Here is a 15,647-nt window from a genome sequence, read left to right as displayed (position 1 = left end):
GCCATAAGAAGGGGGTTGACCCCTTCAAGCTTTGAAGTTGTGATTCTGCAATCAGAGAAGGTTGCACAGAGGAAATGACAGTTTGAGCTTGACCTTTAAGGAGAAGGAAGGGAACTTACCCATAGTTATATTGCTATATTATGTGTCAGAGGGAGGAGAGTGGCAAGAAGAAGTTGTAGAAGGGCGACACATTTTGTTTTGCTTTTACATAATGGAAGACAGCTTATTGGAAGAGATGGTATCTTGTTTTAATAAATCAATTTGCTCTTTTATAATCAGCAAAAATAAGCACAGTGGAATTCTATCTTTCACCTACATGTATGGCTGCTTAAGAATATTGTTTGCTAAAAGCATACCTATCTTCTCAGACTTTCATCAGAAACAATAAGCAGATAGTTTACTCTCATAAAGATTAGAAGCAATGGAAAGGAGGTATACGAGTCAGTAATTACTGGTGTTTTTTCTGTTGCTTCTCAGTAATAATAAAGTCTGACATTTTTGCCCCAATCGTTGAGCTCCTCCCTTACTTTTCTCTTTATTTTGACAATTACTAGGTTGAATTTTTTTTTAAAAAATAAATTACTCAAAAGCTTAGAGGAAAAAAAACCAAAAAAGCAATTTTAGAGAAGTTTAAAAACTGAAATTTACATAGTTCCACTTTCTTATAACTTTGGTATATTGAAAGGAGGATCAGTCAGTATTATGGGTGTGTGTGTGTGTGTGTGTGTGTGTGAGAGAGAGAGAGAGAGAGAGAGAGAGAGAGAGAGAGAGAGAGAGAAATATGCAGCCATTTCCAAAAACATAATGTCTCATTTTATATATTGCATCCATCACCTCTCTTTCAGACATTAAGGAACATCATCACTGATCATCTAGCCTGATTGGTCATTGTGCAATTTAACATTTCCTCCTTCTTCCTCAAAAATTACATTGATTTTTCCCTTGGAATAGAAGTTCTATTATTTACTTTTATGTATTATTTTCCCCCAGTGGGATATAAGATATTTGAGGGTAAAATTATATTCATCTTTGTCTCTGTATCACCAGCACCTAGGACAGTGCTTCACGTATATAGTAACTGTCTAATAAAGAGAGTTTTAATTAAATAAGTTGGTCAGAGAATATAACTTCAATGGAAATCATATATGATCTTTAAGTAGCCCAGGAAAGACTGAAGGAAATGTATGATTATCTCCAGCCAAAATAGGTGCCTGATCAATTCATTATCCTTACATATACAATCTTCATAACAGTCTTTGAGTCCATAAGGACCTAAATGTTAAAGAGTGAGGTAACAATGCAGCCTGAAGAATTTAGATTAGAATAAAAGAAGTCTTTCCTTATGTGATTTCTAAAGTCTAGACTAAGATACTGAAGTTAGGTGTGAAATCTTTCTTTTCTTAGTGGGAGGGTATTGTTTTCTTTTCAACATTGGTTTTTAAATTGATGCCCTTTTTTTGATCATCAAAATTTCCCTTTTTTGAGGGAATTTTACTTCCCTTGGCCTCTTTGAGAAACTCATCCCATATATCAAATAATTTTTTTTAAAGATGAAAATGATTGGGATAGCTAAGTGGCACAGTGGATAGTTTTAAATCTGGAGTCAGGAGGACTCATCTACCTGAGTTTGAATTTGGCCTTGAACACTTCCTGGCTATGTGGCCCTGGGTAAATCATTTCACCCTGTTTGCCGCACTCTATTTGTAAAATTAGCTGGAGAAGGGAATGGTAAACTATTCCAGTATCTCTGCAAAGAAAACTCCAAACAGGGTCAAAAGAGTGAGACACAACTGAAATGACTGAACAAAAAAAGCTTAACCCCCCAAAAAAAGATATGAGTAGACACCCTTTCTCTAACCCTTTGCAGAAATATGAGATCCACAAGTGGTATGCATTGCACATTTTCAAACTTTTTCAATATCTGGTCAATTATGCTGATTTTTCCCTTCTTTCATTTTTCTTTTTTCTTGTCTTTATAATAACTTAATACTTTTGAAAGTTCAGCCTTGATATGATGAAAAGAACATTGACCAAGGACTCAGAAGGCCTGGTTCAATTTCCCTTTGTGATATTGGCTACTTGTGTGACTTTGAGTAAATCACTTCGCCACTGTGGACTTTCATTTCCTCATCTGTAAAATAAAGGGATTTTATTAGATGATCTTCAAAGTCTAATGATATGTGACCCTCATGGAAAGGACCCTGATTTCGAAATCAAAGTATTTGAATTAATTGAATTCTCCTTTTGTTGATTAATAATTGTGTGATGTACTACAGACTTAACTTCTTTGGGTCTCAGTTTAAACCCTCCTTCCCTCTTTCCCTCCCTCCTTTCCTCATTCTCCCTCCTTTTTTTCCCTTTTCCTCTGTCCTCATAAGGAATCATACCCTTACCTGCCAGTTCTCTGCCCAAAGAAATATAAATTTTGATCTTGATAGCTTAAAATTCATGAAATATCTTGGAGCTTACAAGTTACAATTCTTTTTTAAGGATCATGACTTAAATCCAAATCACTTTGATCATTGATCAACAATAGTTCCCAGGCCAAGCCTCACTTGGTCATTCATTATTTGGACTTCGGTATTTCTGAGCAAGTGTGAAAATTGTTCTTGAATTGGCCAGAAACCCTAAGAGACTTCCCTTCCCAGATTGTTTTTTTTTAACTAGGTAAAAGAAGCCTTTCTTTACCTCATTTCTTACCTAGCCTTATCACTGACATTACCTTAGTTAAACCAAGCTCTTGGAAAGAACTTAGCTCTAAAAAGACGAGGTCTTCCATTGCATCCAGCTGTCCTGATCTATATCTTGAACCACTGGACCCAGATGACTCTGGAGGAGAAGTGAGACTGGTGACTTTGCACAGCCCTCCTTCACTTAAATTCAATTCACTTGCCAGTCATGACATCACCTTTCTGATGTCATGGTTTCCTTTAAGAAGGAGGACAAACAAGAACTCATCCAAACAAGGAGAAAAGTAAACATGGACTTCTAAGGTCTCTTTTAGCTCTAAATCTGTGATCCTATAAACTTTGTTGAATATGTCTAGTTAGTTGGTTGATTGGTTGTTGTCTTTCATCTCCAAGAGAACCGAAATGACATCACTCTGTTAGTGTCTTGTGGTGTTTCCAGCTGTAGCTAAACAAACCAATACAAGTTCCAAATGCACTACCATAGGTCATGCACACCCAAAGGGCAATGAAAATGTGCATACCCTTTGATCCAGCTGTACCACTACTGGGTCTATACCCTGAAGAAATCATGAAAAAAGGTAAAAATTTCACTTGCACAAAAATATTCATAGTAGCTCTTTTGTTGTGGCAAAGAATCGGAAATCAAGAGAATGTCCATCAATTGGGGAATGGCTTAATAAACTGTGGTGTATGTATGTGATGGAACACTACTGTTCTATTAGAAACCAGGAGGGATGGGAATTCAGGCAAGCCTGGAAGGATCTGCATGAACTGATGTTGAGCAATATGAGCAGAATGAGAAGAACATTGTACATCCTGACAGCAACATGGGGGTGATGATCAATCTTAATGGACTTGCTCATTCCATCAGTGCAACAGTCAGGGACAATTTTAGGATATCTGTGATGGAGAATACCATCTGTATCTAGAGAAAGAATTGTGGACTTTGAACAAAGACCAAAGACTGTTACCTTTAATTTAAAAAAAAAATCTTATTATATAATTTTGCTATCTCTTATACTTTATTTTTTCTTCCTTAAGGATATGATTTCTTTCTTATCACATTCAACTTAGATCAATGTATAACATGGAAGCAATGTAAAGAGTAACAGACTGCCTCCTGTGAGGGGGGGCGGGTAGGGAGAGGGAAGCAAGATTAGGGTAAAAATTGTAAAATTCAAAATAAATAAATAAATAGCTTTTAAAAATAGACTATGCAAATACCTGGAGTGGATTCTCTAACCCTGCATATCTCACCCCTGAAACTCTAAAAACCTCAAAAATATAGGGTTAAAATAAAATGGGCTGCTTCATTTCTGCTTTGCAGAGAGCATAGCCCCTGCTATGATGAGGGCACACCACTTTGGGTAGTCCTGTACCTGCTTCTCTCATGTTGTATAATCTTATCAGTACTCTAGAAGATAAGATTTTTTAATGTGGGTACCCCCTCCAAAGATTTAGAGACTAAAGAAGTTTTTTTAAGCTACTGATTTTTCCTAACCATTTCTTAAGTTGCTGTGGCCAAAACATTTTTTAATTACCACCTCATTAAAGTCATAAAATAAAGCATCCTTGAAGACAAAGACAAGTTTGACTTTTGTCATATTGCCAGAGGCACATAGTCGGAGCCAAATGTTTGTTGTTTAGTGGTCCCATTTATTGGGAATACAGTGCATTGCTGTAGACCCATAATTGGACCCTCCCCATCTTGGGTTGGACCTAAAAGAATCTGTGCTTCAGTAGCAAAATCATTGAAAGCCCAGGTTTCTCTTTGTACCATCATAAGTCATGGGAGGAAGACTTTTGTGGAGGACTAGAAAACTTTGGTTAAGATAGAAAATATTAAATTGGAATATTCCTTTGGCAGTCTCAGAGTCTTCTAATGAAAGGATTCCATAGTACAGGCTGTTAGATCCAGGAAAAGCCTAGATTACATAGCCTTTGTTATTTCTCAGTCACTAAAGCAAAAACAAGGGAACTCAATGAGCAGATCAATAGACTTTTAAGACTGTCAAAGTGTAATGATTTCTCAAAACTATATATCCTGGTAAAAGATTGATTTCTTTTTTTAAAGGTTTTTGCAAGGCAAATAGGGTTAAGTGGCTTGCCCAAGGCCACACAACTAGGTAATTATTAAGTATCTGAGGCCGAATTTGAACTCAGGTACCCCTGACTCCAGGGCTGGTGCTTTATCCACTGCACCACCTAGCCACCCCGATTTCTTTTTTTTAAAGGACTTGCCCAAGGTCACCTAGCAAGGTAATTATTTAAGTGTCTGAGGTTGGATTTGAACTCAGATCCTCCTGACTCCAGGGGGCTGATGCTCTATCCATGGCACCACTACCTGCCCCCAAAGATTGATTTCTTTAGAGAGTCTCATATCAATAAGTAAGAAATTGAGACTCCTGAAGTCTCTCCCTATGTCAGGAGGACAAAGATAAGGATGTTGGAAGTCTTGTCCTGCCAGGAAGAGGCAACAAGAGATCCGATAGTATTGTACAAGAAAGAGTTTTTGAGAAACAATTTGGGGCAGAGATGTTATGCAACTTTCATAGTTAGACCACAAAGAAGATTAATAATTTTTTCCTCTTCTCTGTTTCTGTATAAAAATCAACTCTTTTTCAGTTAAAGAAGTGGTCATTTTTTTAATGGCCTCCACCTTAAGGTTTAAGGGGTAAGATTTTAGAGAATTAAATTTAAAATGTCTAACCTATATTTTCTGTCATTTTATTTTAATCCTATGTTTTTAAAGTTTCATAGTTGTAGGGTTGAACATTCTTTCCTTTTTTGCATTATTTAAATGTCTATATGGTTATGGAAAATTTTACTAATGAAGAATGGAGATGAAGAAGACATCTGTCAGTTAAATTTAACTGGATGTTTCCATTCTTTATCATTTGGTATGCAAAGGATTGTGTATAGCATTAAGCTGACATAGAAGCTGATATTTTATTTGCAATGTATATTCAAAGAGAGACCACTTGAGGTATTGAATAGATGGCTGCTGCCTTTGGAAATACCATAACTAATAGTCCTTACGTGGATGAAATTTCTAGTCCATTCTCAAACCACACCCCCAACCCAGTTAAAAAAAAAGTATTTGAAATCCAGCTTTAAAAACAAAAGGTTTCTTTTTATTCCTCAGAAAAGAAAGATGCCTTCTGTTTAATTTTAAATACAAAGCACATTTAACTTCTGTCATCAGTTAGCATTTTAAAGCTTGTAGTTTGCAGGCCTGCATGCATTATCTATAATTAGGGTTCCTGAAAAGCTTTTAGCATTTTTTCTTTCCAAATTTTTAAATACATTTATTCCACATTGTTGACATTTTAGAGAATGTTAAAGATCTTAGGTCAAATACTAAACCATCTTTGAACTGAACAGTGAAACTCCTTTATTACCAAATAGCATCTAACTGGATGATACAATTGAGATGAACCATCGGGGAAGCCATTGATTGATCTAACAGCTATTCAGCACCTTACCAACATAATTTCTTCATTCTGTCTTGTCCCTTGCTCTAGCCAGCTCACTTTCCACCCATACTGTCCCCATCAAAACAATAGTGGGTGAGACTAAGAGTCAGCCAGCTTCATATTCTAGGTCTCTGCCCCCCCCCCCAAGAGGTTTTGTGGGAACAAGATTCTTAGCTGAATTACCCATAACCACTAAGATGGTCGCCATTTATAAAAAATAAAACCTCATCTTTATGTAGAATATTAAAACTTGCAAAGCACCTTGCTCCTCATTTGATCTTTACAAGTAGCTGAGTCTTATCTGGCCACTGGGTCTTAGATGACTCTGGAGGAAAAAGTGAGGTGGGTGACTTAGCACAAAACCCTCTCACTCAAATCTAATTCATGTTCTTGTCACGGCATCACCTCCCCTGATGTCATGGTCTTCTTTGAGAATGAAGTACAAACATTATCATCACTATTATCATTATTATCATTATTATTATTATTATTACAATGGAGAAAATTGTAGTTCATATTAGTTAAAAGATTTGCTCAAGGTCATAGAGCTACTGAAATTGAGCTGCTAATCTCCTGACTCCATATCCAGTATTATTCCCACTACCTCATAGTACGACAGCCAAGTGGGCAGGTTGGTAGTAATTCAGATATTCTCTGTGATCCCATTACTTGTGATTTCATTGATAAGAGCCTTCCCTTTAGTGATGCAAATTTCAGTCCATCTTACTTCTTCTTCAGTTGCTCTGGCCAAAAGCATTTGTCATCAATTGGTTAAGCCTCCCTAGTCCTACCTCCTAGCATCCATAATTCCCTTCAAGGTACCACATCCTACAAGATTCCCCCAGTTCTTAGTGTCCCCTTTTCCCAATTAATTTGTATTCACTTTTATATGTATGTGTATATATACATATATATATATATATATATATATATATATATATAATTCCTCCAGTAGAATGTAAGCTTCCTAAGGGCAAGGATTATTTAATTACTGTCTTTACCAAAAAAAAAAAATCCTTCTATTGAAGTAGTTTGGCACTTTCTCTTCAATTTACATTCTTAGAAGGTTGCCTGTAACCTTGAGAGTTAACCTCAGATCTTGTCCAGAGTTACACAGTAGACTTGATCCTAGGTCTTTCTGACTTGCATGGTGGCTTTCTGGTCACTCTGCCTATTTCCTTTATTGTGTTGTTTTTCATTTGTGTCCGACTCTTGGTGACAAGGCTTCTTTTTTTGTTTTGTTTTGTTTTGTTTTTTAGGTTTTTTGCAAGGCAAACGGGGTTAAGTGGCTTGCCCAAGGCCACACAGCTAGGTAACTATTAACTGTCTGAGACCGAATTTGAACCCAGGTACTCCTGACTCCAGGGCAGGTGCTTTATCCACTGAGCCACCTAGCCACCCCCATGACAGGGCTTCTTGACAGATATTATAGTAGCTTGCCATTTTCTTCTTCAGCTCATTTTACAAATGAGGAAACTGAGGTAATCTGCTTAAGTGACTTGCCCAGGGTCACACAACTAATAAGTGTCTGAGGTTAAATTTGAACACAGAAAGATGAGTCTTCCTGACTCCATACCTAACATTCTATCCACTACTATACTGCTTCCTGGCACATAAATACATGTTCTTAGATTAAATTGAATTTTGTTGATCAGTCTCTCTGAACTTAAAACACCTGACTTAAGAACACTTCTAGGTCTATATCTCATAGTCTTTCTGGCTTATGCCATGGGTATGATTTAAGTTCATGGCTATGCTCAGACCTTAGATTTAAATTGAGCTTTTTTCTCTAATATATCCTTTAAAAAATAAAGATGTTTGAGGACTATAAAGAAGCAGGTCATTTAAATCAAACGAATATTCCCTTTTCTGCCATTCTAATGACAGTCAAATTTCTTCACTTCACTTGACCTTCCTCTACTTCTCATGCCTGTTACTTGAAGGAATACAAATGGCTAAAAAAAAGGAAGAAGGAAAGAGGGAAAGAAAGAATGAGAGAAAGAAAGAATGAGAGAAAGAAAGAAAGAAAGAAAGAAAGAAAGAAAGAAAGAAAGAAAGAAAGAAAGAAAAAGAAATTTGGAAGAAAAGAAAGATGGAAGAAAGAAATAAAGAAAAATAGTAAGGAAGGAAGAGAAAAAAGAAAGAAAAAAGAAGGAAAGAAGGAAGGAAAAAGAAAGGAGAGATAAAAAGAAAGAAAATTTAGTTTGTTTTCCTGTTAATGTGCATTTCATTTTGTTAGTATTAAAAAGTTTCTGGAACCAGAACCTAGATGGCATGTGGATTTATTCTCTATTTATGGCCATAGAACCCAGTCTAAAAATGCAAGGTGTAAGGGTCATTTGACCTGTGCTATTTGCCCGGCTGCAGGGTAAGTTCCTTCTCATTTCCCAGCTGCTCTTTAGCTTCCTAATACTGTTTTGTTTTCTTTTGAACTTGAGTAGCAGGCCCAACTTTCCCTGGCTGGGTCTGATTACTGCCCAGTTAGGACAGATAACCTTCCAAGTTACACTTGGCCCAGAAGCATCTGCTGCTGTTTTCAGTTTCAGCCTCGATTACATGCTTTCTGACTAGCATGAGAGAATGAGTGCTTTTGACCCCATTTTCTAGGTTACATTTTTAGGGAAGGTCTCCTTCCATTGATTCTAATCCCCAGGTTCTTGCCCATTGAGATCATTGGAATTAAATGAGACCTTTGGATTCTTTTAATGCTATCCCTTTATTCCGCAAATGAAGAAATGAAGACTCAGGATAGTAAAGCCAATTATCGGAGTTCATAAAAGTAGGCAGGGTCACAGTTGCCAAAATAACTTTCTCAAATCCCAGTTCTGACCATGTTACCCTCCCCTTTTCCATCTCAACTCACTCAATACATACACACACACACACACACACACACACACACAAAACCTTTTAGTGGTTCCCTATAGCAATAAATTATGAATTCCTTAACTTGGAAGTTAAGATTCCAACTCATTTTTCACTGTTTCACTGCTCTTCTTTACAAACCCTCCATTCCAGAAAAATTGGGTTATTAGCTTCTCACATTGCATTAATGCTTCCCACCTCTCTTGCCTGAACATACTCCCTCCATATTTGTTGAAATGCTTCCCTTCAGAGCTCATCCAGTGACCTAGATACTCCCAAAGTTTTCTCTGATCCTTTGGAACTATGAGAAACTTTCTAGAGTTACTCCCCCATTTTACAGCCAGAAAAACTGAGATCCAGACAGGAAGTGACTCAAAGACACACAGATAGCAAGAGGTAGATACCAGTCCCCTGACTCTATATGTAGTATTCATCCCCATACTTAGGACCTCTTCCCCAAAAGTAAGGGTAGTGCAGTGGTACCAGGCCTGGAGTCAGTGAGACTCACCTTTGGCAGTTCAAATCTAGCCTCAAACATTTACTAACATTTACCAAGTTCATGAAAGATTTCTATTATATTAAAATTCCATTTTTTATCAGGGTAAATTATTCTTGGTTTAAAGTCTCTATCTTCTTTTTTTTCTCTTGTAGGATTATATTTAGGGCAAATTATTCTTGTTTTGAGGTTTTTTTTGAAATATCATAAGATTTTTCCTCCTTTCTGTCAACATCACCAAACAAGTCTAGTCTATTTTGATTTGTTCCTTGGTATTTGAATTCTTTCTTTCTGGCTCCTTGCAATATTTTTTCATTGATAAGTAAGCTCTGAATTTCGACTATGGCATGCCTGGGAATTTTTATTTTCAGGTTTCTTTCAGGAGGTAATTTTTCTCAATTCACTTTAACCTCTGATTCTCATAGCTCGGGACAGTTTTTGACAATGTTTTACATTTTTTTATAATATTAAACTATGGAAGCCAGAGCTTTTGCTTGATTGTGGTTTTCAGAGATTTGGATGATTATTGAATTATTTCTCCTTTCCCTCTTTTCTTCACGCTGAAACCAAGAAGAGAAGGAAAAGATTATCTTCTGATTTCACCTCATATAATGAGGAAACTATAGTGTTTTTGACTCCTTTTGAGGTCTTTATGATCAGTATTTCTTGTATAAATGTTCAGCATATTGAACCTCTTCCCAGAGGTTCCTCTGATCCCTCCTTATGGCTGGGTTCCTTGCTCAAAGGCTGTGCCCATGGAACAAGACTCAGGCTAGTTTTCTACCAACATAGCAAAGGATTGAGTATCCACAATGCTCTGTATATCAGTTTCCTGAATGCCAACCTAGCTATGTTTGGAGAAACTGATCACCATTGGATTCTGAGTTCTTAAAGTCCTCAATCACATTATAAGAGGTTTTGAACTTTTTTAGGTTGTCAAATTCTCTAAATGATGAACTCAAAGCATGGCAGTAAATGCTAAACTTTCCCTTATCATTTTTCCTTATTTCAATCTGAAACTAATGGTGGTAAATTGGGGGGGGAACCCTACTGAGACAAGGAAATGAAACTTCAAGATTCTAAACTAATTAAAGTACTAGAATTTGTTTCCCCATAATATTTGCACAGAACTTGTTCATGTAAAATACCAAGACATTTTGACAGGCAGAATTTTATGTAATATAATTAAATTAATGAGACTTTCTATTCATTTGGAATTTGTGACTAATCAGAGACAAACTGGCATGAAATTTACCTTTCTAGTGACTAAGAAAAAATGAGTGACCAAGTAATTTAGCAATGTGAATGTGATTGAGGGGGAATGTATAAACTTAGGAAATGCAATTTTTAAGTATTTTCATGTATCTCAGTAACATCAACATTCATAATTAGCATTAATGTATTAAATTAATCAGTCTTAACTAATTCCCAAAGTAGTCTCCTTCTAGATAGTTTTTTCATTTAAAAAAATTAAATTGATACTTATTTTATTTTTCAGTTAACAAATATTTGTTTTTCTTCCCCTTTCCCCCAGAGTTGTAGTGGGTCAGTGTTAAATAATTGGTTTGGAAAAAAAAAAACAACTGCATACTTGTAAGTGTAATCTGCATTATCCACATTTTCTACATCAATTTTTTACATTTAGAAAATTAACAAAACAATCAAGTCCTGATTTGTGTCATTTGCCAATTGAGTCAAAATGAAAATTTTGATCTGTTCTGGGAGCCCCAAATCTACTCTAATTAAAAAGAAAATCGCAACTTAGGTTATTTTTCCAATTCCAGTTTCTTTAAATTTTAAAAAAAATGTAGATTTAAAGGACACTATACATAAAGTGTTGTGCTAGGCAAGATGTGAGCCTAGCTCTTTTTACTGTATATAATTCAAAGTAGCAAACTACATTTCAATCATCAATAGGTAGTAAGCAACTACAGGTTCCTGGTGTCTGGATAACAAATCCAAAGAATAAAATACCCTCAAGGAGAAGGTGGTGAAAGATAATGTGTTTTATTTTGGATATGTTGAGTTTGAGATATCTCCAGGACATCCAGTTCTAAATGACCAATAGATTGTTGATGATGGGGGAATTGAAGCTCAAGGAAAGATAAAGAGATCTATGAGTCACTGGCATAGAGATAATGATTAAACCCATGGAAGAAAATGAAGTCACTGAAAGAAGTGTGGAGAAGAGGTCCCTGAATGGAGCCTTGAGTAACACCCACTTTTCAGAAGTATGATATGGATAATTAGCTATTGAAGGCAACAAATCGAAGTCAAGATAGATAATGAGCTTTTGAGGGAGACAATTATGAGGGCTGATATGGATAGTGAATTACTGTAGGAAAGAGAGGAGCACTCAGAGGTTGAAAGGGGATAGTGGTTTCAAAGTGGTTTTGTGTATATTGAGCCATTCTTGGAATCACAAAAACTGTATGTTGTATAAGCCTCTGGTTTATAGCCAACTCTTTGATTACTCAAATGATTATTGAGAGACTGTGTGATACAGTGAAAAAACTTTGAACTTAAAGTAATGGACTTGAAGTCACTGAACTTGAGTTCAATTCAGATTTTTCCACTTATACCTTTGTGACCTTGGGCAATCACTTAATCTCCCTAAATTTAATACTCACAACAACTCTGGAAAGTAGGTGCTATTATTTTCATTCCAACTTTATAACTGAGAAAACAGAGGCAGGCAGAGGTTAACTCAGATCACATAGCAAGGAAGTATCTTGAGTCTTAATTTGAACTCCAAAGTTTCTTACTCCTAGTCCAGCATTCTATCTAGTATGTCATTTAGCTGCATTAGTGAAGGGATTTTCTCACAGTAAAAGGATCAAATTATAGGTTTGGATCCAAGAATAATTCAACAGGTTTTTCTAGTCATCCATTCATATATTTATTTGTTTGTTTAGAGCTAATATAGTGGCTTCCCTCTATTATCTGAATTTGAGGTTTTTTTCACTACATATTACAAATATGATTGTTCCAAAATAGTGGATTTTTGTTTTTATTATTAATGTTTATCTTTGCTCATCTCATTCACTATTTAAATCATAGTTGGATTTTCATCATTCTCTGACTTCCTTTTCTCCACAGGTCATGAAAACATACCACATGTATCATGCAGAAAGTATCAGTGCAGAGAGCAAATTAAAAGAAGCAGAAAAACAGGAAGAAAAACAAATTGGGCGATCCGGGGACCCAGTCTTTCACATCCGACTAGAAGAGAGACATCAGAGGAGGAGTTCTGTGAAGAAGATTGAGAAAATGAAAGAGAAGGTAAGTTACAAACCTGTTCCAATGGAAAATCTATGAGCTCAAAAAGACACTGAGGCAAGAACTAAGATGAACATGTTTGGGCTTTATTTTGAAACTATCTCTACTCTCAAGAGTATGATAATTGTTTTAGGAACATAAAAATCTTATAATAGCAGCTGGACATCATTTTGTGTTGAATACAAAGTATTTCATTCAAGATGTAGAGAACTTGAAAATTAATTAAGAGGCTTTCATTGCACATGGGCCTGTGGCCAGCTGTGTAACTGTTATTCCCAGTCGTCAGGGTAATGTGGACTTATAATAAATCAAATTTGAAATGTTCTTTTCTCTAAATACTTTGAGGCTTTCGTACTTATTAGATATACAGTTTAGGTTAATAAAAATTCCTAGGGATTTTTCAGTCTTTAAAAAAAGCTATGATTTTTTTTATCTTCAGTTTCTATATCTTCATTCACAGCGACAGGCAAAGTATTCAGAGAATAAATTAAAATCCATCAAAGCACGAAATGAATATCTCCTAACCCTAGAAGCAACAAATGCCTCTGTGTTCAAGTACTATATTCATGACCTCTCGGATTTAATTGATGTAAGTATTTGGAATTTTGTCTATTTCTCATATTTAATCAAAATGGAGAAAACAAAGTTTCAGTTGCCCATTTTATTTTTATTCTTATTGTTGCATCGTGTTCTAGTTGTGCAGGAAAGGAAGGCAGACTTTTTTTGAAGAATGACCTAGAAAGAGCTGTTGATTAGGAAATGTTCTGATAGATGAAATGAAATAATTGAAGTGAAAGCACCCCATTGGTTTACAAAGTGAAGTAGAATTCTGAGATGGTAGTAACATCTACCATGATGGCAGCAGTCACCACGACCAACTATGAGTTGTTCTCAGTCAACATGCCAACTTCAAAGAATCTCCTCTCACTTAACTGCCAGTGAAAAATTGTTTTAGGACTTGGAAAGTGTCATTAAGATCAAAGACTAAATTCTAGGATTTAGAGCTATGAAGGGATCTTAGTCATAAAATAGCAAAATTTCAGAATTGAAAAGAACTTTGCCAATGATGACAACAACATAAGTGTTTTATTAGTAATTTAAAGTTTCCAGAGTATTTTACAAATGTTTCAATTAATTTTATCTTTACATCAACCCTGGGAGGTGGATACTATTTTTTTTTTCATTTTATAAATGAGCTAGTTGATATTCAGGGTATTTTCCTTGATTAAATTTTCAGTTTCTTTAGGGCAAGAATGGTTGTTTCTCATCTTTATATCTATAGCACCTAGCCCAAGGAATGCATAGAATGGGTGTTCAATCCATTTTTTTCTGTAATTTAATTGAAGTTGATTTGAACTTTAATGGAGGAGTCTGCAAAACATATAAATTAAAATTTTTGTAAAAATGAAATTAGATGAAGTTAGTACAGTGTTTTATTTTTCTGCTTAATTGTTCCAATAAAGTATTTTCACAATTAGCTAGAACACTTCCATATTGAAAACAAAGCATTGATATTGAGTAGTCAGTTGTTACTTTAAATGAAGCAATGGATTGGAATAGACATATCAAAATGGCTGCTTATTTTATAGGAACTCAATTTATATAGCACTTCTGAGCCTTAAAAACATTATCAGGTGTGACCCATTTTGGTGGAAAAAAGAAACAGTATATATATATTATATTAGATCTGGAAGGGACCTTAGATTAGCATTATTATTATCATTATTATTCTTATTCTTATTGTTAAAAATAATAACAATAGTTAACATTCATATAGTACTTTATAGCTTTAAAAACACTTCACAAATATTGTCTTTTTTGATCCTTATGACAACTCTAAGAATCTTATTATTTTTTCCCATTCATAAGTCCTGGTCCATTTTCTGTATCGCTTAGTTGCCTATAGATATTAATGAGTCCACCCCCTCCATTTTACAGGTGAGGAAGCTGAGGCCTATTGATTAAAAGTGACTTGCTAAATGCCAAATGGTACAGCCAGGATTTGAACTCATGAATTCAATTATTTTTCTGTCCCTTTTGATAATCTATTATGACAGTCCAATTCACATATTCACATAGTTAAATACATTAGCTTTAATATGAACTTCAGAGAAAATTGTCTCCAAAACTAAATATGATGTTCCCCTATGAAACAAGTCAAAATTTAGGGCAAAACTATTTATACATAAGCTTTTTAAAAAAATTCCAAATGAAATAGGGAGGTAATAAAGGTTCTAACCTGGATCTAAACAGAAAAATTCTTCTGAAAATCCTTGAAAACCTGTCATCCATTCCCTGCTTGAAGATCCAGTAAAAGGGAGCCATTTACTTTTGAACATCCTCAATTATAAGGGACTCTTTCTGTACATCAATTTGGCCTTAGCCTCTTTTCATATGGTCTTTCTTATTAGATGATCTTTAAGATAAGTTGACTTAATGATTAGGGAGAAAAATAAAAATTTTACCATAGATTTGATTTGCTTTAAGTATCCTCCTGAAGTATCCTCTTTAAAAGCATGGCAAAGGGCACAGTGGATAGAGCATCAGCCCTGGAGTCAGGGGGACCTGAGTTCAAATGTGACCTCAGACACTTAATAATTACCTGCCTGTGTGGCCTTGGGTGAGCCACTTAACCCCGTTTGCCTTACAAAAAACCAAAAACATACAAACAAACAAAAAAAGCATGGTAGAGTGGATAGGGAGCAGGCTCAGAGACTGAAAGACTTGAGTTGTAGTGCCATTTATTGTACTTACTGAAGGTATAACCCTGGGTAAATCACTAGATAATTCTCTAGGACTATAGTTACAGAGAACCTATATTAATAGAAGAAGTTTCCCTAG

The 15,647-nt window shown here is 35.4% G+C and overlaps 1 protein-coding gene across 3 annotated transcripts in view; it reads left to right on the top strand.

Moving 5' to 3' along the window:
- Positions 1–15,647, top strand: part of SRGAP1 (SLIT-ROBO Rho GTPase activating protein 1) — a 325,104-nt gene that overhangs the window by 206,699 nt on the left and 102,758 nt on the right. For all 3 annotated transcript variants that reach the window (XM_074226225.1, XM_074226224.1, XM_074226226.1), the window contains exons 5-6: positions 12,627–12,809; positions 13,267–13,395. In XM_074226225.1, coding sequence (XP_074082326.1) covers positions 12,627–12,809; positions 13,267–13,395 — 312 coding nt within the window. The remainder of the gene's footprint in view (positions 1–12,626; positions 12,810–13,266; positions 13,396–15,647) is intronic.

Source organism: Macrotis lagotis, chromosome 2, assembly GCF_037893015.1.
Source record: "Macrotis lagotis isolate mMagLag1 chromosome 2, bilby.v1.9.chrom.fasta, whole genome shotgun sequence".
In the NCBI taxonomy this organism is placed as follows: domain Eukaryota; kingdom Metazoa; phylum Chordata; class Mammalia; order Peramelemorphia; family Peramelidae; genus Macrotis; species Macrotis lagotis.
The sequence above is the reverse complement of the archived record's forward strand: the minus strand, read 5'-3'. Positions and strand labels throughout refer to the sequence as shown.